Raw genomic sequence first — 25,079 nt, 5'->3', positions numbered from 1 at the left:
GGCAGACGACAAATGTGCCCCGGTCTCATAACAAGGACTGTCTCTCGCTCTCCCTACATCGTAAATAAAAAATACTACTTAAATAAAACGCATTTATATCATAATCACAAATATGTACTTTAACAACAAACAATTTTGTACGATTAAAATATGTACTTTAACAACACATAATTGTACGATTGACATTACTTCTTTTTTTTACCCCCCTTTGCTGCTGGTGGAGGCGCCGAAGGAGGAGGTGGAGGGGGTGGCGGTGGTGGGGGGGGGGGAGGTGGTTCTTCCACAACGGGTTCTGGAGGCACGGAAGGATCCTCATCGGCGTTTTCATACAAATAATCTGTCTAACAAAAATATTTTTATCATAAATTTGCGAATGATCTCTTGTAGGAATCATAATTAACCAAACCGGTGACCAAAGTCTACTGACCTTCATTTTGTACAATTCAGGGGCAAGACTAAATAAACTTTCTATGAAATCGGCATAAAATACTTGTCCATCGCCTCGAACGTTGGCGTCGCGCATGATTTCTAACGCTTCACGCTCGTCGAATGGATGATCACCATACACAGTCACTATCTCTTTTATTTCATCGAGCTCCAAGTATTCTCTGTTCTCAGTATCGAAGACCTACATGACCAACAACTTAATGTATTATGGAGTCTTCTAAAGACATTCAATCTAAATAGAAGTTACAATTGTAAAGAGAAAAACGAATAACTGAAGGGCACGATGCCTCGGCGGACTTTTAACTCAGGTTTGGTACTTGAGAACCCTGTGAGCACAGCCTCTCTGGCCCACCCAGCTATTCGTCCCAGTCACTGGACGGCCAATGAAGGCAAATCAGAGGCAGGAGACCTGACCCAGTCATCGCTTACTCCAACCGGCTGATGGTGAGGGACAGCATCCTTTCCCTTGAGCACTCGGTCCCCCAAGATCGCTGCACCCCGTCATACGATAAAAGTATAGGTATACTTCTAAATGAATACCTACGTACTTTAAAAGCGAGCTGTAATTCATGTTTTATATCAGCTTCTTGCACCCATACATTTAATATGTAAATAAATTGATCTTTTGTTAACATTCTTATAACTCCTGCATTCAATTTTTCTGCTTCAGTCATAATTTCGAGATAACTAGGATACTTAAATGCTCTTCTGTGGAACCTGGAAAAAATTAAGTGATATTATTTTATTCGATTGGTACTAAATCATTGTTAAGTTTATAGAAAATACATAATAAAATTAAGGCAAATTCACTACGATCGATGTTTTAAGATACTGTACTTCTTTAATTCCAAAAATGATATTAATTGTTCGATAGTTACTACATTTGTCGGTTCTTCAGCATTATTTATTATTAACAAAGGTTTGGAGTTTTCATCAAACCATTGAACCATTTGTTCTAGCTGTTCTTCAGTAAAACGTGGTGTTACATTTGCAAGAGGGTTTAAAAAATCAAATACAGCCATTCTAATAAATTTTGATATAAATCTGTTAAAAAACCTATATAGCTCCACAACTCTTCAAAATTATTACAACACAAATTTGACAATGATGTAACGTCGTGTTTCTTTTTTAATAAATTTTAGTGCATTGAATCATTATTATCATTTATATGCCTGTATCTAAGTCTCTATGTATTGAGCTTCTACACATGTCTTTTTGCGTCGGGGGTTAAAAATTAAAAATATAGAGAACAATTACAAGCAACTCAGTGAAACAGGGTGAAACATTTCTTGTTAAAATTATCTATTTCTACAATGTACACACTATACATATATACAAACTTAAACTACTTATCTTTATACAAAACTAAAAATAAAGTACAAAATATATATAAACATAAAACATAATATAAAAGAGCATCGATCAGGCGTCGAAGTATTCCTCCGCATCGCTGTCCTCCGGAAACGTGCCCAGAAGACTGGCTGCATTGCCACGTTGAATGGCAATGCTAATTCTTTGTCCAAAGAATAAGCCAGCCCTCAGCTGGCTTATTCGCTAACTTTCGAATTCTCAGATGTCAACTGGCCTCAGTTGTCATCGGAACTTTGATGTCAACCTATAAGTTCAAAACATTGGTATTCTGTATCGCATGAAGTGGATATCGGTGGATATCGTTACACGGTTGCTGACGCCAAAACTACGATGACAACTTGACAACTCTATTTTTTTATCGACTATTATACTGCTAAGTAGGAAATACCCTATTAGCATTACATTACTACGTTTGAGAGAACGCTTTATTTTCAGCGTGTTATATATTTAAAAACAATCTGTGGCGGTAAAATTCAGTATTTGCTTTCTATTGTGTGTGAACTTGGTGTCTAAAGTTCCGTGTGGTTGAACAATATTTTAATTGAGAATATTGTGAGTATTGTATGTAGTTATTATAAATTTAACAACGTAAACAATATTTTGATACGTAGATTCTTATGTTTTGCATGCAAAAAAAAAATTGGTACACTACAGTAGCCTTATTCGCTAACTCCACTGACAGCTCGCAGATATCATCAATTGGTAAAGTGTACATCAGTAAATTGTCAAACAGCTATTTTCTTATTCGCTAACGCCAGTTACCAAATGAGATGACGTCATCAGCATCGACACAGGCTGATATCCACCATGACTCATTTTGACAGCGATTTCTGTATCGATAAACGTTATATTGCGATTCCGTAAGCCCAGTGGACATCAAATTGATAGCCAATGTCATTTTTTGAAATACACTACAAATAGCAGTGTTTTATGCCTCATCACTGGGATGTCTATACTATATTGTTGCATCAGACATATTAGATTTCTCTAATTTTGCGATTCCAATAGAAATACAAACCCTGAGTCGTTTCCTTTATTTTTTGACAGTGTTATTTTTAATTGTATTATTTTTATTTGTTTTATCTTTCTTTGTGTGGAATACAAATTTCGGGTGTATTTTTGCTGGCATTTGTGGAATAAGAGACAAAACGAAGTTTATCCAGAATCCAGAAACGTCGTATGCGAGATTGCAATAATTCTTTGGATTTACGGGAGAAGGAATTCATGGCAAATTTCCGTATCAACAAATCAAGGTTTCAGCGAGTTTCGGCAGAGTTACGTCCGTTTCTGCAACGTGCTCAACAAAACACTGCTGTTGCAATTGAGCTAAAAGTAAGAATTTATAACGTAAAAAGTTAAATAAATACCAATATTACATAATTTGATGTTACTAATTTGCAGCATGTCTCAACCTTCATTTAGTAGAGGTAACCGATGCTCTCAATGTATGGGACGACCTACTCAAGTACGTAAAGTTACCTTCCTGTAGTGTACCAATTTTTGTTTTGCATGCAAAACATAGGAATCTACGTATCAAAATATTGTTTACGTTGTCAAATTTATAATAACTACAATACTCACAATATTCTCAGTTAAAATATTGTTCAACCACACGGAATTTTAGACACCAAGTTCACACACAATAGAAAGCAAATACTGAATTTTACCGCCACAGATTGTTTTTAAATATATAACACGCTGAAAATAAAGCGTTCTCTCAAACGTAGTAATGTAATGCTAATAGGGTATTTCCTACTTAGCAGTATAATAGTCGATAAAAAAATAGAGTTGTCAAGTTGTCATCGTAGTTTTGGCGTCAGCAACCGTGTAACGATATCCACCGATATCCACTTCATGCGATACAGAATACCAATGTTTTGAACTTATAGGTTGACATCAAAGTTCCGATGACAACTGAGGCCAGTTGACATCTGAGAATTCGAAAGTTAGCGAATAAGCCAGCTGGAAGGTAACTTTACGTACTTGAGTAGGTCGTCCCATACATTGAGAGCATCGCTTACCTCACTTACTAAATGAAGGTTGAGACATGCTGCAAATTAGTAACATCAAATTATGTAATATTGGTATTTATTTAACTTTTTACGTTATAAATTCTTACTTTTAGCTCAATTGCAACAGCAGTGTTTTTTTGAGCACGTTGCAGAAACGGACGTAACTCTGCCGAAACTCGCTGAAACCTTGATTTGTTGATACGGAAATTTGCCATGAATTCCTTCTCCCGTAAATCCAGAGAATTATTGCAATCTCGCATACGACGTTTCTGGATTCTGGATAAACTTCGTTTTGTCTCTTATTCCACAAATGCCAGCAAAAATACACGCGAAATTTATATTCCACACAAAGAAATATAAAACAAATAAAAATAATACAATTAAAAATAACACTATCAAAAAATAAAGGAAATGACTCAGGGTTTGTATTTCTATTGGAATCGCAAAATTAGAGAAATCTAATATGTCTGATGCAACAATATAGTATAGAAATCCCAGTGGTGAGGCATAAAACACTGCTATTTGTAGTGTATTTCAAAAAATGACATTGGCTATCAATTTGATGTCCACTGGGCTTACGGAATCGCAATATAACGTTTATCGATACAGAAACCGCTGTCAAAATGAGTCATGGTGGATATCAGCCTGTGTCGATGCTGATGACGTCATCTCATTTGGTAACTGGCGTTAGCGAATAAGAAAATAGCTGTTTGACAATATACTGATGTACACTTTACCAATTGATGATATCTGCGAGCTGTCAGTGGAGTTAGCGAATAAGGCTACTGGTCACGCGAAGCGTCGACAAGCCTTTTCGCGATGTCCTTGTAAAGTAACCGCGAACTCGGGCCCCATGGTCCGAGCGTTTCGACCCCAAACGGCTCAAAAGTATAGTTCCCAATAAGGTTAATATACTTGTTTGATCGAGTTTGACGTTGACATTTGAGAATACTGACAGGTGTGAGACATCAGCATCAGCTGAGGATATCAGCAAAAGCACAACAGCATAAAATAACTTGCATTTCAGTCAAAGAAATGAAAGTTGCTTAAGTTTACTGATGTTTTCTTTTGCAGATTAAAAGTTCTTACAAAACAAGTGCTATGATTTTCAGATCTTCACAACACAGACCCGAACATACCTAATACTTTTGTCTTGTGTTCTATTATTCATACAAAGTATTCTAATAATTATTTTGCGGCCTATTTGTAATAATCTTAAGGTTTTAGTAACTTTCTCCTGTGATTGATATAAAAGCTTACACCATTTTAAACCAACATGTTTGAATCAGATGATTTCGACCAGGTAAGAAAACCGCTCATAATAAGGGACTGATGATTGTTATAGTAGACCTTTGAAAATAACGATGTTGTTATTTCTAGGTGCTATCTCAGTTTGAGTTTCCAGAAGATCCTTTGTTAGAAAAGAAGAGAACAGACGATAAAAATGTGCTTAACAAACCCAATTTGGTAAAAAACATTACCAGTGAAATCATATCTACAAATGCTGCTCAAAATACTAAACTTGATGAGAATATTCCAACAAAGATACACAATAGTATAAGAAATAATGAAAATATTAATATTGTAAGTAATGGTGATAGACTTACAAATATGAACAGCAATATTTCATCAAAACATACAAAAAGAAAAATGATAAATTCATATTTTGATCATAAAAGCAAAAGGAAATTCCCTGGTCCAGCTGGTCTTCTTACTGGTGGATTTGAAGAAAACAAAGATGAAAATATATGTCAGATAGAGTTACTTTCACAGGTGAGTATAGCAGCACCAACACTCTTAATTTTGAATGCATTTTCGTGTAGTAAATGCCTTGTAAATAATTCAATCTCATTTATTTACAGGATGTTGATTTTACCCAAAATAGTTTAAGAGGAGACTTATTTGAATCTCCATTATGGGCCAGACTGTTAGATGATTTGAAGATTTGGAACTTGAATGATATAGATTCAATAAAAACAATTAAACAGCAAGCTATATCAGGAAACTTGAAAAGGAGAAAGGCTCATACAATAACTGCTTTTGTTGAAACTGTTGATAGATCTGCTGCAGACCCTTTGATTGTTATGAGAGATACAACTGGTAAGATGATAATGAATTTGTAGGTGTAACAATAATATTTATTTATAATACTTTTTGCACAAATAGTACAATGGCAGACTTAACGCCTTAGGAGGCATTTTCTCCCAGTCTACCTTTAGGTGGTGGGGAAATAGCAGTGCATAATACTGCATGTTTCTTTGAAAAGTTTGTGTTATAATAACTTTTATGCATGATTCCTTCATGAATTTATAAGCTAAATTGTGGTCTACTAAGTTTCTCAATAAAATACACCTTTAATTAAAATTAATTTATTTCAAATATATTTTCAGGAAATATAAAGGGCACGCTACACAGAGATGCCTGGTCAACATTCTCCAAATACATAGCCTCAGAATACTGCGCTTTTATTCTATGGAAACCTACAATACTTACTACTGGCAGTGCGTTTAAAAAGCACTACTTAAATATAACATTAAGCAACATATTAGCTATCTACAGCTCAACAGTACTGACAGATGATGCAGATGCTAAGCCGTTGCCTGATGACTATGCTATAGTTTATGAAGAGGATTATACTGTGATAAAAACGCAAAAGAATTTAAATAACATAGGTGAGTGAGATGATTCTACATCTTATTATGTAAAACATTCAGATTTTTACTATGGAGGTGTGTTTGTAGGTAGTTGCATAGGCAAACATGTCGTGTATTAAGTACAAAACGGTTCCCATTCTCTTTGACACATTTTCTTTTGTTTCAGGAACAAATGAAACTCTTGGCAATGAAGTAGACAGCAATCCTGGTGATTTCTTAGATGAACTAGATACAATATTTTCTGAGGATATATTTTAATGTAACTCACTTGTAAATTCAAAACAAATTGTTAACCTTTTAAAATATATAGTCAGAGTACCTGAAAACGAATGTGGATATGGTAATGCAACTCCTAAATTATTGGAGACAGATTTGAGGATTGATTTTCAGAAGAAAGTGGAGTTGTTAGCTCTATTAGGTATATGGCTGGTGCTTTACATAATTAATGTGGATTACATTATAACAATGTTATGGTCCATGCATGATTTGAGAATAAATAAAAAATATCTTATTATACAACATGTTTATTTGATTTAACTTTTATATGCCTGGTAACTATATGTTTTGAAAGTGTAGCAGAATGAAAATAGGTGCTAGGGCACATTTTACACTTATAGACATTACTAGGTTGCTTCTTCGATTCATTATCTTGATTAAGTACTCTGTCTGTTTGTAAGATTTGCTGGCTTGTACCTTGGTGTGTCTTCATGTGCCTTTGTATGTTGCACAGTTTTGTAAACTTTATCTAGAAACCAAAAAGGTTTTATTTTATTAGAAGAACATAAATAGCAAACAAGAAAACAAAAATAACAGTCTATTGAGAGTATCTTAAATAAATAAAATGTTTACTTACATTACATTGCGCACAAGTAAATATTGTTTCTTTGCCCGTTTTCATAACTATAATGTCATCGTCAGTATTTGAGGGATCAGAGTCTATTTTTAATAAGTCATCTGTATCCATGCATTGACCCTGTAACAAAAATATGTTATTTATACATTTTATTATAGTAAGTTACAGTAAAAAATAAACTTTTACTGTAAATTTACTGTCAACTTATAACGACATTTTCGCGATTTTACTAAGAAAGTAAATACGAGAACTTAAATTACATAAATACGAGAATTTAAAGCTTTTAAAACGTATAAATTGTGTCAAATATGTTAAATTTGAAATGTCGTTATAAGTTGACAGTAAGTTCATTTTTTTTCTTTTAGCGCGTTTAAATAAAAGCTTGTTTTTAAAGATTTTTTACCTCAATTTTATTTAAACTATGTTCATTATATTATACATTAGCTTCTGCCAGTAGTTTTAGACGTTTTTCGAGTATCCTTACTAATATTATAAATGCAAACTGTTCGACTTTCATGCTAAAACTACTTCACCGATTTAAATGTGGTACATAGATAGGGCTGCCATCCGTCCGGGTTTCCCCGGATTTGTCCTCGTTTGGAGGCCGTCCGGGCGGGGTTTCAAGAAGTGTCCGGGGAAAACCCGGACACTTTTCATGTAAGGAAGCACCTCATTGAATTTAAGTATATGTTAAAAGTAAATGGATTACAAATTAGGTATTATTTTGTTTAAAAAAAACGTACTCGTTCGGGGAAAAAATGCGATTTACGCCAAAAGTCCGGGTTTTTTTAATGTTTGTCCGGGTTTGACGAAATTCGAGATGGCAGCCCTATACATAGATAGACTTGAGTCTGAGAAAGTTGTTCCCTAGGGCGTTAGAATCAAAACGGTAACAATTAGTATTACGATATCATTACCACTTGATGCTCCTTTAAGGCCTCTTCAGACTTGAATAGCGCTGCACAGGCACTACAACCGAACACAGTGTCTGGGTAACGTTTCTTCAGATCAAACACCAAGTTTGATGGAAGCTCTGTGAATAAAATGATTTCAATTATAAGTACCTAGTAATTTTAGAGGTAAATCTTGATTTGAAAAGAGATCATCGTTTTATTTACCTTCGCCCATTATGTATCTCCTAAGGGCAAGCTTTATAATCATTATAGCATTAATTACAATAAAAAGAAACCAAAACAATGTACTTACGACGTTTATTCAGAGTGACAGACACTCTGATAACATTATCAAAGCATTTCGTTTCTATTATATGGACGTGGAAAACAGTAAATTTCTCTCTGGCGACTTTTTCCTCTATGCAGGTGAACACTTCATCAGGTTGTATTACATTCTGTTCTGTAAATGCAAAATACTTCCAAATAATTAAGGGTGCTTTTACACGGTGCATGTAGCTGGAGCAAGCAAATATGCACGCAACAGAGCACGCGGAGCTTGCCTTTGTATAATGCTCGAGCCGTTAGACCCGCACATGGTTTTATGCTCCTGCTCCACCTGCTTTAGCGTTAACGTTAATGTCAATGGCTAACTACACGTTACTTATTGCATTAAAAATGCGTGTTGGCTACACTTAGGTACAATTCCTCAAAGAGTTAATCCCTCATGAAGTAACGCGTTAACACACATCAAAGAGGTTAAACTCAGACACACAAAATAATTCTAAAAACTAAAGCTTTCTCATTTGACCATTCCATTACCGTGCTCGTAAAATGCAGTTACCGCTTAAACAAAGTATCCACACTCGTCCTTGCATGCGTGCAATGAGATGGCATTAATGTAGCCAACATCACTTAGCGCTCTAAGCTACGCACTAAAACCCTTTGATGTGTCCAAAAAACCGACACCCGAGTTATCGCTTAACGTTTAATGCTATTCATAATGCCATTTGTATAAATTGCCATTAAAACGTTGGCCACATCTGCGTAATGCCAAAATTTAACGCGTTAAGACGCAGGTGGAGCAGTAGCATTAAAATGCATACAACCTGCGCAAGAGCAATAATATGCGCACGCAACTTGCACCGTGTAGAAGCACCCTAAGTAAGGCGCACGCAAACTTCTCTAATGCTACTGCTCCACCTGCGTCTTAACGCGTTAAATTTTGGCATTACGCAGATGTGGCCAACGTTTTAATGGCAATTTATACTAATGGCATTATTAATAGCATTAAACGTTAAGCGATAACTCGGGTGTCGGTTTTTTGGACACATCAAAGGGTTTTAGTGCGTAGCTTAGAGCGCTAAGTGATGTTGGCTACATTAATGCCATCTCATTGCACGCATGCAAGGACGAGTGTAGATACTTTGTTTAAGTTGTAACTGCATTTTACGAGCACGATAATGGAATGGTCAAATGAGAAAGCTTTAGTTTTAGAATTATTTTGTGTGTCTGAGTTTATCCTCTTTAATGTGTGTTAACGCGTTACTTCATGAGGGATTAACTCTTCGCGGAATTGTACCTAAGTCTAAGTGTAGCCAACACGCATTTTTAATGCAATAAGTAACGTGTAGTTGGCCATTGACATTAACGTTAACGCTAACGCAGGTGGAGCAGGAGCATAAAGCAAAGTGGGGCGGAGTTTTTAAACAACCAATAGAAATTCTCCTCTCAGGGATATTATTGAGGGAGCGAAGCCGAGATGTTTGTATAATCAAATACTGTTTAGATTTCTCCGCTCTGCTTTGCTTTGGTGGAATATGGGTCTCATTTCCTCTGTCGAATAGATTTTATCCTAAACTTCTTTCAATTTTAGAAACTAACATCATGCTTGAGAAAATGTCACATTATGTTTTATGTTCTTATTTACTTGCAATCCTAAGAGCCTAAGCAGAGGGTACCGGAATATAGGATATTGGGATACGTATATCGAATAGGTTCGAACTTTCATACATTTCTTATCACAAAACTCAAAGGCGGTCTACAACTAAATCTGAGCACAGCGTCTCCCTGACGACAAAAAGTTTGGTACGAACTTTACATTACCTGCGTTGATTTTAATGGTGTGCAACAAGTTGGGTATGTGTTCGAAGCTAGATGTGTCATCTTTCTCCTTCACCCGGCCCGTTACAAGTGTAACTTTGCTTCTATTGTATATTGTACCGAATTCGTCTTTGTTGCTTGTGAACTGCAAGAGAATAGGATTTACTCTGTAATGCTGCTGCTGCATCTGTATATTAACGCGCAAATTAACACTTCAATTTAGGCGTTACGTAGATGTGGCCAACGTTTTAATGGCATTTTATACAAATGGCATTATTAATAGCATTAAACGCTAAGCGATAACTCGGGTGTCGGTTTTTTTGACACATCAAAGGGTTTTAGTGCGTAGCTTAGCGCGCTTAGTGATGTTGGCTACATTAATGCCATCTCATTCCACGAAACGCACGCGCACAGGACGCATGCAAGGACGAGTGTAGGTACTTCTTTCTTCTTAAAAAAATAGAGCCTATGGTAAATGATTTAATCATAAAAGTACTATTTTTGAGTTTCATAACTTTCATTATTAAAAGCGCATGCATGTCTTTCTTCTTTAAAATAATAGTGTAAATATGTAGAGAGAGAGCACCTTAGTGATAATCAAGTTATGTCCGACCATGGAGTCCCTCAAGTTGGGCACTTTCAGCAGTTGCGAGACGACAGTGTCGGCAGAAACGATGTCTTCCTCTTTAATATCTTTGACGCCGGAGCGTAACGTTGTTTGTATGAGGTTTATGAAGTCCGCTTCATGCAAACCTGTCGCATCTGAAATGTTTTAAAAAAAATATATGTATTGTATTCATCATCATCTTCATCATTTCAGCCATAGGACGTCCTCTGCTGAACATACGCCTCCCCCTTAGATCTCCACAGATACCTGTTGGAGGCGACTTGTATCCAGCGTCTTCCGGCGACCTTTATAGGGTCGTCTGTCCACCTGTCCACTGTCCAAAATTGTATTCAGAAGACAGAAATTGTAAATACAAATATGTATTCTTTGTAGTAATTCTTTGTATAACTTGTATGAAAAATATATACCTATTACCTATAAAAATATATACCTATTAGCTATTTGCCGCGGTTTCACCCACATCCCGGGGGGACTTCTTGATGTGGTGTACCAGGATAAAATATAGCCCGTGCAACTTGGGGATAATGGAGCTTCCCAACAGTGAAATAATTGTTTCCTCTATATTGTATTAGTATCGATTTCAGACACATGCAGTAGCTAGGTTTTTTGTACAGTTCTCGCCAAACTTCACATATACCTTCTTAAATACAGACAGGTATTATACCTATACATACTTACAATACTGCTGGTTCTCTGCAATGTGCTCCAAAACAGGCTCCTCTTCACTTATTTTATATTTTTTGTCTTCAGTTTTGGTTGTGGGTTTTTTAAGTACTTTGGCTATCAGTCGCTTTCCATTTGCAGTGTTCCCTAGGAATATATTTTCAGGGATATCTACAATAAACAGTACTTTTATTACATGTGTATAAATACATATGTAGAGGGCATATGCTCCACAATTTTGAGCTTTATATGTGTGTGATTTAGTTTTATTTTTGCTTGGAGGACTTCTTATGTATGTTGTTACCTTTGAAATTGAATTTAGTTTTTATTTTAATGGAGCTCGTATCTTTATTTAACTGTATCGCCTGTTTTATTCGTTCCGATGTTTCAGTCAGTAGTAACTTTGGTGGTTCGTATTTTTCAGCAGCTGCGTCTGAAACTTCGTTTGCCACAGAGGTTGCTTGTATATTTTCTGCAAAAAATATTGAGATTATCGAAGGGTACTTATTTCATTAAATACTGATACCGCTATAGATAGATTGCAAAGGTTTGCACAAGTTTAGTATAAAATTGTTATAAAATTCATATATTTTAAAACACATTATACATATAATTTACTGATATAACGTTACTACAAGACTTGGGAGACGAAGTGGCCCTAAGTTTTAGGGCCCAATTATTTTTTCTCAACTTAATTTTACCTACATTCTGATATAGGTATTTACCTTTATTATCAACAATGAACTGCACACTATCTATAGTGTCATTTGTTTCACTGTCAGCATTTATCACGAACTCCACCGTTTCTTGCTGATTAGACAACGGCTCCGTCACAATGTTAGGAAATTGACTCGAATAACTTTCTATTTTAAGTGTTCTGTTGGGAAGAATAAAAAAATATATATAAATAGACAAGAGGCTAGGTTCCGCTACCCGGATAAAAAAATTGCCTCTATCCTTCCTCGATAAGTGAGCTAACACTGAAATAACATTGGTTCAGTGGTCGCTGAATTGAACATGTTCAAACAAACAAACTCTGGCTTTATAATATTAGGTGATACCTATGTAGATAAGTCTTTCTTCTAATAAATATGGTATGATTTATATTAGGCCGGGGCGTGTCCGGGGCGTGCCGTGTACGTGGCTCGTACGGGGCACGGATGTGAAACGTTACATACATTTTGTATGAAGCAGTTTATATTACACAGTGCATGATCCGTGGCCCGTCCGGGCCACAAACGACGCTCGTCTTTAGAATTTCGTAAAAGCCCGGACACGACACGACACGGCACGGCCCGGAGGAATATAAATCAACCCTTAATCAAACAATTAATTATTAAAAAGTGTAAATACCCTTCATTATTTCCCACATTGTTGTGACCATTTTGAATCTCATTTTTCAACTTCTGTATTAGTTCTGGAAAAAAGTTAGTAAAAATATTAAAATTTTGTTTGTAACTAATTTTACTTGTTTCCATAATTTGGTAAGAAGTAACATACTATCATTAGTTGTGATGTCATGAAGTCCTAAAGTGTTGAGCACAAATATTTTATCATTTGATTCTAGTAATATCCAGCCTTTTTGTTCCAATGTCTGATACTGCTCATCACTTAATGTTATCTGCAATGTAAGGACCACTGCTGTATAAAAGAGATTTTTTTTTTGTTATTATATCTATTAATACAAAATAATAATCGGTCATTGATGATCTGATATTATTTAAAAATAGCTATTATTATACGTATTATTAAATAGATATAGGAATGTGAAAAAGTGTAGCTTTCCAACCTTGAAAGAACTGTTTCAGCAACAAATTAGTTCGGCTATTTGGGAGCCTGTTACATGCAAACAAATACAAACATCTTTTCTTTTAAATATTAACATAGTACAGATAACAAACCTCAGTAAAATTATTCCCTTGTTTGCTGTCATGTGATACAACGTCAATATCAACATTTTGTGTGATGGCCGGCTTGAACTGATCAACTACAACATCTTCATCCATCTCAAAAAAAAAAAAAATTTATAGATGTTTATCACTGCATGGTTTAAGGAGGTACTATGGCTGTTTTAAATAGATATAATGAATACAGCATTTGAACTATCAACTACTTATTGGAACTAAAATGATGGCTTTAAGTTTTATTTTTTTAACTTTATACTTTTAAGATTAACAAATGAGGTTTGTATACAAGTCCTCATGTCATTGAAATGTACCTGTTCAGTTGTGCTGCTTGAACTAGGCTGTAAGAGGTAGCTGTTTGTGTACAGGCCATTATCTCCATCAGGTAATATAAACTGATCTGAAATCATCATGACTCATTTATTTTTTTTATAGCTAATGTTATTGAACGTTATAGCAATATATTCATTTAATGATGAAAGGGATTTGAACATGTTTGAGACTAGTTAATAGCTGAAATGTTTAGCTATACATATTTATGTACATATTATTTCAAATAGATTAAGGACTAACCGTCTTACCACAAAAACTTTTAAACGTCAGTTTATGCCTTGTCTAAAAAAATGTCAACTTATAACGTTGACATATGGTTCATTTTGCAGCCAAAATTTTATTAGACAAGTGTAAAACAGGGTTTAAAGTTTTTGTAGTAAGGCCCTAAGGATTTAAGGCCATAAAGTTATATAATTTAGTAAAGATAACACCACATTCTAAACAGCACTAACACCTTTTTAACCTCTTGAATGCTGCTAATTAGAGAAAAATAGAAAATTAATTGTGTCTCACGTGGATCCACTTCTAAAACACACGAAAGTTTAAATAAACAAAACTCACCAGAAACAGATATAAGTTCAGCAGAATTGTCGACATCAACAAAGAATTGTTGTGAAGATACGCCATAGACGGTGCACGGCTGCACATCATCTAACACTTCCTTTACATCTTGCACTTGAGCTACATACTGAATCTGCCTGTTCACTGCAAAGTTATATCACAATTTTATGAACTTCTACTATCTACTAGATATTTTCAATAGCATCAAGTGACGCTATGTGTAGAGTATGTGTAGAGATGCTAGCTATCGTGGTTCATGAGATACAGCCTGATTACAGATGGACGGACAGTAGCAAGTTGGGTTTCAAAAATTATTTCACTGATAGATAGCTACTATGTTCCTGAGTGATATATAGTGTGTAGGCTATATTTTATCCCGGTACAGGCAGTAATTCCCACGGAACGCGGCTGAAACCGCGGGGAAACGGCTAGTATATAAATAAAAGTTGGAAAAGGTTAGATACTTACAGAGAAAAGTGCCATCATCTTGCACCACAAAAAATTGATCCGTTTCAGCTTCACTACTATTCGTAGGTAGAAATTCATAAGTTTCATAAGTGTTTTTATCCATTTTGCTACAGAATATTATTAATATAATACAAAAGTTATATTTTCTACTAAATCGAAAATTTATACATAATCACATTTCGTGATTCGTATTAGTTATTCAAAGACAAAACCAACAGCAGCTTTATTTCACTTATTTAACCACATTTCTGAATAATTAGTTATATGATTTTCTCTGTAAATAATGGAAAATATCACTTTTTTGTTTACTCTTCTGTCACAAGTGTCACAATTAGATATGTCAGTACTGTAAGTGTCAGTTAGTATTCATATTTTATGGTCCCGTTCATGATTAAGTTTCAGAAAATCTTATAGAAATTAACAAATTATAATGTGAAGTCAAAAACGTAACTCATCGTAGAGAATGCTTCACAATGCACAGTATTCTTAAAAGCATACATGTAATTTTTCATTTCAACTGGTTGATGTGCAGGCGCATTAAATTTCTTCTCGACCATTTTCCTAATTATTGTTTTATACATTATATCCTTATCAACCGAGGTGGCTTGAGCTTCCCAATGATGGAGATTGAATTTGTGAAATTGCGCGTCGCATCGTAAAAATTGTTTTTTCGTGGGTAAATCAAACGCACATCCATAATACACGATAACTCCATTACGATCTAGTAGCCTTAGCATAACGTCTTCAAATCTACCACCTAAGCAATTTAGAGCTAGCGCGGGTCTGGCCAAAGATGTGTCGAAACTGGTAAGTTCTTCAGCTTCTTCTAAGGTGTACACAGCAGTAGCTCCTAAACCCAGTAGATAAGCTTTCACAGCTTCATAGCCACAATGATTGGCAACAATGTTTAAAGTGTTGATACCTTCAGCTCTACATAACTGAATTACAGATTGACCGCATGCGCTGTTGGCAGCATTTTGTATGACTGTTTCTCCAGGACACATTTTTCTGAAGTCAGTGAGCAATCTGGTTGCTGTACATGGAGCTATTGTAAGCATGGCAGCTTCAGCTAGTGGAAGATTCTTTGAAACGAGGTGGACATCTTTTTCATTGTAAATACCATAGTACCTCCATGAACCAAGTAATCTTGATGATAAAACAACTCTGTCTTTAGGGACAAATCTACGTACATGTTTACCAACTTCTAATACTTCTCCAACTCCTTCATCTCCAGGTACAGTTGGCAAATGAGGCAGGCTTGGATTCTTTCCTGGAATTAAATACATTTTGTTAATAATTCAGAATAAAAAAACAACCAACAGTAAATATTAAACACAGTAGCAATTGTTTTGTTGCCATAATACACATTCATCAATAAAACAAAATGAATAGTTTAACTATTTATTACGCTCAACCATCCAACATAACATTTTAGTGACAAGAATCATCTGATAATAATAATTTACCCACAATATAACTAATTATTAAAATCTAGAAGATATTTACAACCCTGAAATCCTTTGGCTGATAGGGCATTGCCTATGGCATCTTGAAAATTATCAAATTTCACCATCTTGTGTACAGGTGCTTTTAGTTTATTCTCTGTTATCATTGTAATTAATTCTGACATCATGGCTTCTTTAGCATCAGGACTGGCTCTTTCATTCCATACAGTCATCCAGAATCCATAAAAAGCTAAATTTTTAAATATAAATGCAGATGTTGGTATAGTCACTGGCTCTCTAGACATCCCCCCGTAGGTGACCATGCACCCAGAATGCTGCAAGTGTCTCAACATTTCCAATGAACTCTTTCCTCCAACACAATTTATGGCTAGTGATGGTTTTTCTACTTTTTTATCTTTGAAAATTGGAGTGGAGCGCAGTTCTTCTTCTGTGAGGACATAAGTGGCTCCTAATGATTTTAGATAACTCTTTAATTCATCAATATCAGGCCTATTGCGCACAACGTTAACATTCTTCACACCCCATGCTTTGCAGATTTGTATAACATTTTGACCGCATGCACTGTTTGCACCATTCTGTATGACAACTAAACCCTTCTCTTTTACTGGCTTAAAATCACTAAGCATTCGATAGGCAGTGCAAGGATTGACAGTGAGTGTTGCTGCTTCTACCAATCCTACACTGTCTGGGATAAGTCTCAGCACAGTTTTGTCGAATACGGCGATGTTCCTCCATGTTCCTTGTACTGGTTTTGTGACAATAACTTTATTCCCTGGACTTATATCACTCACTTCTTCTCCAACCTTTTCTACAACTCCTACACCTTCATTACCTGGTATACAAGGCAGTGTCACTTTGACCGGATACTTTCCTACAACAATAAATAATTTTGCGACTATAAACTTGTCAAAATTATAAACAAAATGTTTGAGTCACAGTCAAAAATTAGTTTGAATATTTTAAATAAAATACCTTTTAAACAGGTTGATTTCATAGATTAATCCAAAATATTTAAACCATTTATTAGCTGTAAATTAAGATAGTTTTGATGTAATGAAAGTAGAGAAGTACTTACCCTGAATAGTGTTTATATCAGCCGGGTTAACCGGTGCAGCCAGCATGCGGACCAGTACTTCCTGGTTGCCTACTTCTGGTACTTCAACTTCCCTCATCTTCACAACATGTAGAGGATCCCCAAATTCACCGTAAACCAATTGTTTTGACATTAAATTACGCACCGACCCTGTCAAACCAATACGGCTTTTTGCAAAACATTTTGCAGCGGTAAATAATGTAATCGGGCTGGTTAATAAGGCCATGATTTATCTGGTATTGATCACGAGAAAATTTTGACTGGTCTGCTACACTGAAAACAAATAATTATATTGTTCGCGTTAATCGTCGAGGTCGGTTATTGTTTTTATCATTTTTTTCGCAGGTGTCTGTCACATGAAGTCACAGATAGTCACAAAACCATAGATAGTCGTATCTTCTTCTTCAGTCTGCCTATGGCCTACACACAATGCCTACACAGGGAGTTTCTCATAGCTGATATCTATTTAATTTTTTCGTTAGTTTGACCAACGTATGGTTTGACCCAAGAACTCCAATCATGAATATCAATGTTCTACAGGCCGTGAATTATGATTATGACATGGTGTAAAAAAATCTTTCAACGTGAGGACATGGAGAACGAAACGGTTGATTAAAAAATATGAACCCTGCAAAATTCCCATTATTTTGTAAATATCATTACTTTTGTATTTTACCTGCATAAACTCATAATTATTTAGAATGTACGAAAAAGTAGACAAAAGCTGACGCGTGATAAGTTTTAAAAACTGTTTTGCCTTTTGGATTTTACCTACAGTTTGAGGGACATGCTCATAATTATTTAGAGTGTACGAAAAAGTAGACAAAAGCTGACGCGTGATAAATTTTAAAAACTGTTTTGCCTTTTGGATTTTACCTAAAGTTTGAGGGACATGCTGTATGTAAGGAGTTATATATCACATTTATAGAAATGGACTTTAGCCTAATGTTATCATTTTGTACATTGGACCTCGCCGCTAACAGTAGGTAATTGTATTTTTTTTTTGAGTTTCGTAAAGAAAATAACATTTTTAAGTTTCTCTTCTTTTGGCTTGCACCGCCCGAGAATAGATTAGATTAGAATAAAAAACTGAGTTTTGGTCATGTCATGTTTTAATTCTATTAAATCAAAGACGAGAAGTGAGGATATTTTGAAGAATCGATAGAATTTTCTCGCTGCGTGGATTATATGGAGCACTGAGTGGGTGGAGAAGAAATATCTGAATAACGAAACATTGTTTATCTTCACTCCGTTCTGCTCTGGTAGAATCTAGACCAGTGGTTCTTAACCGGTGGTCCGCGGACCACTGGTGGTCCCTGGAGACATTCCAAGTGGTCCGCGAAGCTTTGCTTCGGGTCGTCGCTATACGTTATCTAACTTTATTTTTACCGACTTCTCTATGTGAGCAGGGGTTTTCGCATGGGCGTAAGTTAAGTTTTGGGGTCCGGACCATCCCCCCTTCACATTCATATCCATCTTACTTGTCCAACAGAAAAAAATGTATGTTTGGGCTACATTTTACGTAATTTTAATTTTGAGTCTTAAAAAAAAAATTTCGCGCTCGCTTCGCTCGCGTATTCAGAAGCTATATACACTTATTCTTGCATTTGTCAACGAACAAAAAGTTAAGAGGACGAATTGGAATTTTTGGCGCCAAGGATTTCAATTTTTCTCAGTAAATACAAAACGGATCAAAATACAACTTGGTTACCTGAAAGTTCATGATATAAACCTTATTTTGTTAGACGTAGAAACATGATTAGGTAACTTTTATAACAGAGAAAAATATATCAAACATACCTCTTTTTAAAAAGAGATTCACATATTATGGGCATACGGGACCGATTTAAGCCTCTTAACTTTTTTAGTAGTTATGTACATACTCTTTAAAATTGTAGAAGGAATTTTTATCAAATTGTCATTTCTAAATAATAAAATTACAAAACCATTTTGTCGCTTACGACTTTTAGTTATAAGCTAGCGCGCGTATTGTTATCCTCGCCCCGCTCAGACGCTCCGACCCCTTTTGGCGCCTTAGATGCGCGTGCCGGTTATGGAATTATTGTTGACCAATTCCTCGCCTTAAGTACGTTTGGGCTACATTTTACGTAATGATTATTTGAGACTGAAAAAAATTCACGCTCGCTTCGCTTGCGCATTTGAAAACTACATAAACATATGTCTGTCTTTTTTTACATTTGCTTACCTACAAAAGAATAGAGCAGAATTCTGAAGATAGTAAAGAGAATGCAGTCACAAAAATCTCATTAAATTAAAAATCTGTAACTTTTAGTTTTTTTGCTAAATAATAAAGAAATGAGTGCTAATTATAAAGTGTGCTTGTATTCTTTATCAAAGAACCCTCAATTTAGGTAAACCAATGAGGTGGTCCGCGGCATGATAAACTTTTGGTGAAGTGGTTCGTCATAACAAAAAGGTTAAGAACCACCAGGCCCGCCGTAAGCGGGCGTGCATGGCGTGCACCGCACGCGGGCGGCACGTCCTAGGGGGCGGCAAATCGAAATATCTTTTTACCAATTATTTCATTTCAATATTTCCGAAAACAGCAATAGCGCTAAGAATATTACTTACACTGCCGGTTTCAGTAGCATCTGTTGAAAAATCACTTTCAAAATAAAACATTTTTAAAAACTATTTAAGATCAATAATGCTCCAGCAGAGACTAAGTAATTTAGCTATAGTTTCAATCACGGACGTCAGTAGCGGCGTAAAGGGGAGGCGGGGGCGGTCCGCCCCGGGTACCACGTCTAGGGGGCGCCATCTCGGTCGGCACATATCTGCACGACCAGGATGGCACGGGCAAAAGGGACCATCCACGGAGAGTGCTTTTGTAATCTGCAAAGCCTAGGTTCACTACCAGTCGCAGTGCAGATCCGAGACACGCATCGCCACGGGACTGAGCGAGGTGACACAGTCCGACTGTCAACCCTCTCCCCTCTGAATTCTTTAAAGTTAGAAAAAAAGCGCTCGCTTCGCTCGCAGTTCTTTCTTTGCACGTTTTAATTTATTCTGCGCTTACTTTTTCAGTCCTCCAAAAAGTTGAGGCACCGAAGTGACAAAAATCACTGGTGCTCGCTTCAGTCACGGTTTCTTTGGGTACTTTTGTGTCCCAAAACTCAAAAAATTTTGCTCTCGCTACGCTCGCGGCTTTTCCAATTTACCTATAGTGCTTTTTTTTACCGCTTTGGGTACTTTTGTGCCCCAAAACTCAAAAAAATTTCGCGCTCGCTACGCTCGCGGCTTTTCCAATTTACCTATTGTGCTCTTCTTTAACCGCTTTGGGTACTTTTGTGTCCCAAAACTCAAAAAAATTCGCGCTCGCTACGCTCGCGGGCTTTTCCAATTTACCTATAGTGCTTTTCTTTAACCGCTTTGGGTACTTTTGTGTCCCAAAACTCAAAAAAGTTCGCGCTCGTTACGCTCGCGGCTTTTCCAATTTACCTATAGTGCTTTTTTTTACCGCTTTGGGTACTTTTGTGCCCCAAAACTCAAAAAATTTCGCGCTCGCTACGCTCGCGGCTTTTCCAATTTATCTATAGTGCTTTACTTTAACCGCTTTGGGTACTTTTGTGTCCCAAAACTCAAAAAAATTCGCGCTCGCTACGCTCGCGGCTTTTCCAATTTACCTATAGTGCTTTTCTTTAACCGCTTTGGGTACTTTTGTGTCCCAAAACTCAAAAAATTTCGCGCTCGCGGCTTTTTCCGATACTTTCTTTTAATTTGCTGGGGTATTTTTGTGTGCTTAACGATTTTTTCATTGTTGACAAAGCCCAGTATAATATGTAGTTGTAGGGCGGCATAATCAGTTTTGCACGCGGGCGAACAAACTGCTAGCGGCGGGCCTGAGAACCACTGATCTAGACCTAAGCCCAATAAAGGGAGAATCAAACCTAACTAAAGTCTAGAATATATTTACGTCCCCGAAATCCTTTCGAAGTCAAAGTATTGCTGATGGCTTCTTTAAATTCATCAAGTTTCACCATCTTGTGAACAGGAGCTTTCAGTTTTTTCTCACACATCAATGTAATTACTTCTGACATCATTTTGTCTTTGTCAGATTTACTAGCTTTTGTATTCCATGCAGTCATCCAGAATCCAAAAAATGATAAATTCTTAAAAATAAATGCGGATGTTGGTATTGAGACCGGTTTTCTTGACATCCCTCCATATGTGACCATACATCCAGAATGATTTAGATGTCTTATTAATTGCAAAGAACTTTTGCCTCCAACACAATTCAGAGCAAGAGATGGTTTTTCTATTTGCTTTTCTTTGAAAATTGTAGTTGTTTTGAGTTCATTTTCTGTAAGGACACACGTAGCTCCTAAGGAATGTAGATAATTCTTTAGTTCGTCTATTTCCGGTCTGCTCCTTACAACGTTAATATTTTTAACACCCCATGCCTTACAGATTTGTATGACATTTTGACCACATGCACTATTTGCGCCATTCTGTATGACAACTAAGCCACATTTCCGCACTGGTTGGAAGTCAGTAAGCATTCTCAAAGTAGTACAAGGATTAACAGTAAGAGTTGCAGCCTCTGGTAATCCCAAGTCATCTGGAACCACTTTCAGTATAGCTTTATTAAAAGTTGCCAAGTTTCTCCATGTACCCTGAGCAGGCTTTGTGACTACAACTTTATTCCCTGGGCATATTTCGTTTACTTCTTTGCCAATCTCTTCAACAATACCAACACCTTCATTGCCAGGTACACATGGTAGCTTTAATTTTACTGGATATTTTCCTGAAACAACACAAGAGTATGATATTTGAGAGCAGAGCATGGCTCAAAGTGTCAAGAGCAGTGGAGTGGGTTACTTTATATACCTTGAATAGTATTTATATCAGCTGGGTTGACAGGCGCAGCTAGCATGCGAACCAGCACATCCTGAGCTCCAACAAGTGGAACGTCGCATTCCTGGATTTTTAGTACATTTAGAGGATCTCCAAATTCACTAAATACAAGTTGTTTCGACATCAAATGTCTGACCGATCCTGTCAAATTAAGACGGCAACATTTCGCTGCCATAGTTTATATCAACTTAAGTCTAATAAATTGGATTTTCATTGGAATGATACTGGTAATTTTTATCGCGATCGTATCTCAGTTATCATGTTTGTAAACTGTTGCCATGGTTCTCAAACAAGCGTCTGCCAGTAATTTTTTTCTTGTCTTTTTGCTGGGTCTTGTGATTTTCTGCATTCAGCCAAGGGCACTAATGAGGATAGAATAGAATAGAATAGAATAGAATAGATCTTTATTTGCATAGAAAATAGGTACATGATACAGTTGTTCTACATAGTGATTTAGTGCTCCTTATATTTTCTACCTTTAATAGGCATGCAAACAGTTTAAGTAGGTAATCAACATACATTTAGGCAATAATCATGATAGTATTAATACATTCGTCTACAGATTGCATGCGTTTAAAAATGTCAATATAAAATTAAATGAAAAAAAATAAAAAATATATGTCAAAATAAAAAACAGATACAGAGTTAATGTCAAGATTAATTAACTGTTACATTTACAATTATTATAAATTTAAAGAATACATTATTATTTCAAATTAGCTGAGGTTCTTGTCAGTCAAAAAATCGCAAATTGAATAATAACATTTATTAATTAATAAGTCTAACAATTTCTTTTTAAACAGTACAATAGTTTCTGTTTTTAACCTATCCGGTATTTTGTTAAATATTGTTGGGCCCATACATAAAAGACTTTTCCTTAATAAGGCAGTATCATATCTAATAACATGTAACTTGTTTTTATATTGTTTCCTTATTGGCCTAGTGCTGTTATCAGATACTTTAATAAATAGGTGCATATTAGATTTTACAAAAACTGCAGTTTCAAAGATAAATAATGATGGAAATGTTAGTATCTTTAGGGACTTAAACATAGGTACGCAGCTGTCTGTTACTTTTAAATTACACATTGCCCTTAAACAGCGTTTCTGAGATTTGAACACCTGCTCTCTCAGGCTACAATTTCCCCAAAATATGATGCCAAATCTTAGTACCGATGCGACCAAACCGTGATATGCTGTCAACCTTGTAGTCATGCTCACTTTTTTGGCTAGATTAAGTAATATATACGCTGCAACGCTTAGTTTATTGCATATGTTTTCTGCATGTGGCTTCCAAGTTAATTGGCTGTCTATAATTATGCCTAAGAATTTTGCAACTGTTACTTGGTCAACTTTTTGTTCGTTATATTCTAATTGTAACATGTCCGGTAGTATTCGTTGATAAAAATGCATGACATTAGTTTTAGATATATTTATTAATAGATTGTTTTGGTCAAGCCAGTGTATAATGTCCCTTAAAGCACTATTTATGTCATGTTCATAAGTATTTTTGTTTATACATTTAATCAAGGCGGTGCTATCGTCAGCAAACAAAACCATAGGATGTTCAATGTGGCGTGGCAAGTCATTAATGTATATCAAAAATAATAATGGTCCCAGCACACTACCCTGTGGTACGCCATACCTAATAATTCTCTCTTTGGACAAATATTTATTTTCACGCTTTGATTTCAAGCATATTTTAGAGATTTCTGTGTGCTGCTTACGGTTGCTGAGATAGGATTTTAAAAGTTTGAGTACGTTTCCTCGTATTCCTATTGCGCTAAGTTTATTAATTAAGGTTTCGTGATCAACACAGTCAAAAGCCCTCGTCATATCCGTAAAGATTGCGCATGTTGGTACTTTTTTATCTACATTTTGCATTATGACATTTAATAGGTCGTAAACCGCTATATTTATACCTTTGTTTTTTCGGAAACCCTTTTGCTCTGCACTTAGAATATTATATTTTGATAAAAAAGCATTTAATGAATTGTAGATAATTTTTTCGAAAACCTTAGAAAAAATTGGTATAAGTGCAATTGGCCTATAGTTTGCGATATCTTTCTTATCGTTTTTTTTTAAAAGCGGCTTTACAATGACTGTTTTCAAGCTATCCGGAAATACACCAGAGCTTATACATAAATTAAGTATGTGACTTAAATGTACTGCGATGTCCTCCGATACAAATTTAATAACCTTTGTAGCTATATTATCATATCCAGTACTATTTTTATTTTTTAAAGATTGTATTGCTCTCATAATGTCTTGTGGTGATACTGGATGCATAAAAATTGAATTTGGGTTATTTGTCAATTTTATCATATTATTAGTGTTCGGGGTGGTCGTCATATTGTTTTGAGTTTGGTCAATAAAATAATCATTAAATGCGTCGGCAATGTCAGTCGGATTAGTAATGTCGGTATTTTTATATCTAATTTGCGAAATGGGTTCGGTAATTCGGTGTTTATTATTTATAACTTGCCAAGCGGCTTTGGATTTATTACTCGAGGTTTCAATAAAATAATTATTTTGTGCTTTTTGCGTTAACTTGATAATTTTCCGAAATCTGCGTGAGTAGTTTCTAAAAATGTTTTTATTGGAATTCGATGGTTCAAGTCTATATCTCCATAATAAATGTCTTTGCTTTCTACTGCATATTCGAATGCCATTTGAAACCCATTGAACCGTTTTATTTGTTCTGACTGTTATCAATTTATGTGGAAAGCAAAGATCGTATAACCAGCGAAACTGTT

General features: G+C 35.7%; 5 protein-coding genes across 5 annotated transcripts; 1 reads left to right on the top strand and 4 right to left on the bottom strand.

Moving 5' to 3' along the window:
• Window positions 1–62: 62 nt before the first annotated feature.
• Window positions 63–1,492, bottom strand: LOC124638804 (calmodulin-like). Its single transcript, XM_047175912.1, has 4 exons — window positions 1,285–1,492; window positions 996–1,164; window positions 428–628; window positions 63–341 (listed from the first exon to the last, which is right to left on the bottom strand). The coding sequence occupies exons 1-4, from the start codon at window positions 1,467–1,469 to the stop codon at window positions 186–188; spliced, it is 711 nt and encodes a 236-aa protein (XP_047031868.1). The 5' UTR covers window positions 1,470–1,492; the 3' UTR covers window positions 63–185.
• A 3,133-nt stretch (window positions 1,493–4,625) lies between these two features.
• On the top strand, window positions 4,626–7,003 carry LOC124638779. Its single transcript, XM_047175874.1, has 5 exons — window positions 4,626–5,133; window positions 5,211–5,603; window positions 5,693–5,930; window positions 6,221–6,502; window positions 6,651–7,003. The coding sequence occupies exons 1-5, from the start codon at window positions 5,107–5,109 to the stop codon at window positions 6,740–6,742; spliced, it is 1,032 nt and encodes a 343-aa protein (XP_047031830.1). The 5' UTR covers window positions 4,626–5,106; the 3' UTR covers window positions 6,743–7,003.
• On the bottom strand, window positions 6,993–15,201 carry LOC124638777. The gene is made up of 15 exons (XM_047175871.1): window positions 14,888–15,201; window positions 14,420–14,563; window positions 13,840–13,925; window positions 13,523–13,627; window positions 13,122–13,242; window positions 12,975–13,038; window positions 12,347–12,498; window positions 11,926–12,093; window positions 11,637–11,792; window positions 10,917–11,092; window positions 10,334–10,475; window positions 8,544–8,690; window positions 8,255–8,370; window positions 7,338–7,457; window positions 6,993–7,229 (listed from the first exon to the last, which is right to left on the bottom strand). Exons 1-15 carry the CDS (start codon window positions 14,988–14,990, stop codon window positions 6,996–6,998), a joined length of 2,034 nt encoding a protein of 677 aa, XP_047031827.1. The 5' UTR covers window positions 14,991–15,201; the 3' UTR covers window positions 6,993–6,995.
• A 1,073-nt stretch (window positions 15,202–16,274) lies between these two features.
• LOC124638778 (enoyl-[acyl-carrier-protein] reductase, mitochondrial-like) lies at window positions 16,275–17,817 on the bottom strand. Its single transcript, XM_047175873.1, has 2 exons — window positions 17,429–17,817; window positions 16,275–17,224 (listed from the first exon to the last, which is right to left on the bottom strand). The coding sequence occupies exons 1-2, from the start codon at window positions 17,670–17,672 to the stop codon at window positions 16,365–16,367; spliced, it is 1,104 nt and encodes a 367-aa protein (XP_047031829.1). The 5' UTR covers window positions 17,673–17,817; the 3' UTR covers window positions 16,275–16,364.
• Window positions 17,818–21,330: 3,513 nt separating this feature from the next.
• Window positions 21,331–22,632, bottom strand: LOC124639023 (enoyl-[acyl-carrier-protein] reductase, mitochondrial-like). Its single transcript, XM_047176235.1, has 2 exons — window positions 22,298–22,632; window positions 21,331–22,214 (listed from the first exon to the last, which is right to left on the bottom strand). Exons 1-2 carry the CDS (start codon window positions 22,497–22,499, stop codon window positions 21,358–21,360), a joined length of 1,059 nt encoding a protein of 352 aa, XP_047032191.1. The 5' UTR covers window positions 22,500–22,632; the 3' UTR covers window positions 21,331–21,357.
• Window positions 22,633–25,079: the final 2,447 nt, after the last annotated feature.

The sequence above is a fragment of the Helicoverpa zea genome, chromosome 18 (assembly GCF_022581195.2).
Source record: "Helicoverpa zea isolate HzStark_Cry1AcR chromosome 18, ilHelZeax1.1, whole genome shotgun sequence".
NCBI classification, from domain to species: domain Eukaryota; kingdom Metazoa; phylum Arthropoda; class Insecta; order Lepidoptera; family Noctuidae; genus Helicoverpa; species Helicoverpa zea.
Note: the sequence above shows the minus strand (reverse complement) of the source record. Positions and strands in the feature narration are given on the sequence as shown.

Excerpts from the sequence above, each read along its gene's own strand:
- LOC124638804 (XM_047175912.1), bottom strand. The coding sequence starts at position 1,469 with ATGGCTGTATTTGATTTTTTAAACCCTCTTGCAAATGTAACACCACGT. Across the intron at positions 1,165-1,284 it reads TCATTTTTGGAATTAAAGAA|GTTCCACAGAAGAGCATTTA; the intron begins GTACAGTATCTT and ends AATTTTTTCCAG. Across the intron at positions 629-995 it reads AATTACAGCTCGCTTTTAAA|GTCTTCGATACTGAGAACAG; the intron begins GTACGTAGGTAT and ends TTGGTCATGTAG.
- LOC124638779 (XM_047175874.1), top strand. The coding sequence starts at position 5,107 with ATGTTTGAATCAGATGATTTCGACCAG. Across the intron at positions 5,604-5,692 it reads AGATAGAGTTACTTTCACAG|GATGTTGATTTTACCCAAAA; the intron begins GTGAGTATAGCA and ends ATTTATTTACAG. Across the intron at positions 6,503-6,650 it reads AAAGAATTTAAATAACATAG|GAACAAATGAAACTCTTGGC; the intron begins GTGAGTGAGATG and ends CTTTTGTTTCAG.
- LOC124638777 (XM_047175871.1), bottom strand. The coding sequence starts at position 14,990 with ATGGATAAAAACACTTATGAAACTTATGAATTTCTACCTACGAATAGT. Across the intron at positions 13,628-13,839 it reads CAAGCAGCACAACTGAACAG|ATGGATGAAGATGTTGTAGT; the intron begins GTACATTTCAAT and ends TTTTTTTTTGAG. Across the intron at positions 11,793-11,925 it reads AACTAAATTCAATTTCAAAG|ATATCCCTGAAAATATATTC; the intron begins GTAACAACATAC and ends TGTTTATTGTAG.
- LOC124638778 (XM_047175873.1), bottom strand. The coding sequence starts at position 17,672 with ATGGCCTTATTAACCAGCCCGATTACATTATTTACCGCTGCAAAATGT. Across the intron at positions 17,225-17,428 it reads TGATATAAACACTATTCAGG|GAAAGTATCCGGTCAAAGTG; the intron begins GTAAGTACTTCT and ends TTATTGTTGTAG.
- LOC124639023 (XM_047176235.1), bottom strand. The coding sequence starts at position 22,499 with ATGGCAGCGAAATGTTGCCGTCTTAATTTGACAGGATCGGTCAGACAT. Across the intron at positions 22,215-22,297 it reads TGATATAAATACTATTCAAG|GAAAATATCCAGTAAAATTA; the intron begins GTATATAAAGTA and ends GTGTTGTTTCAG.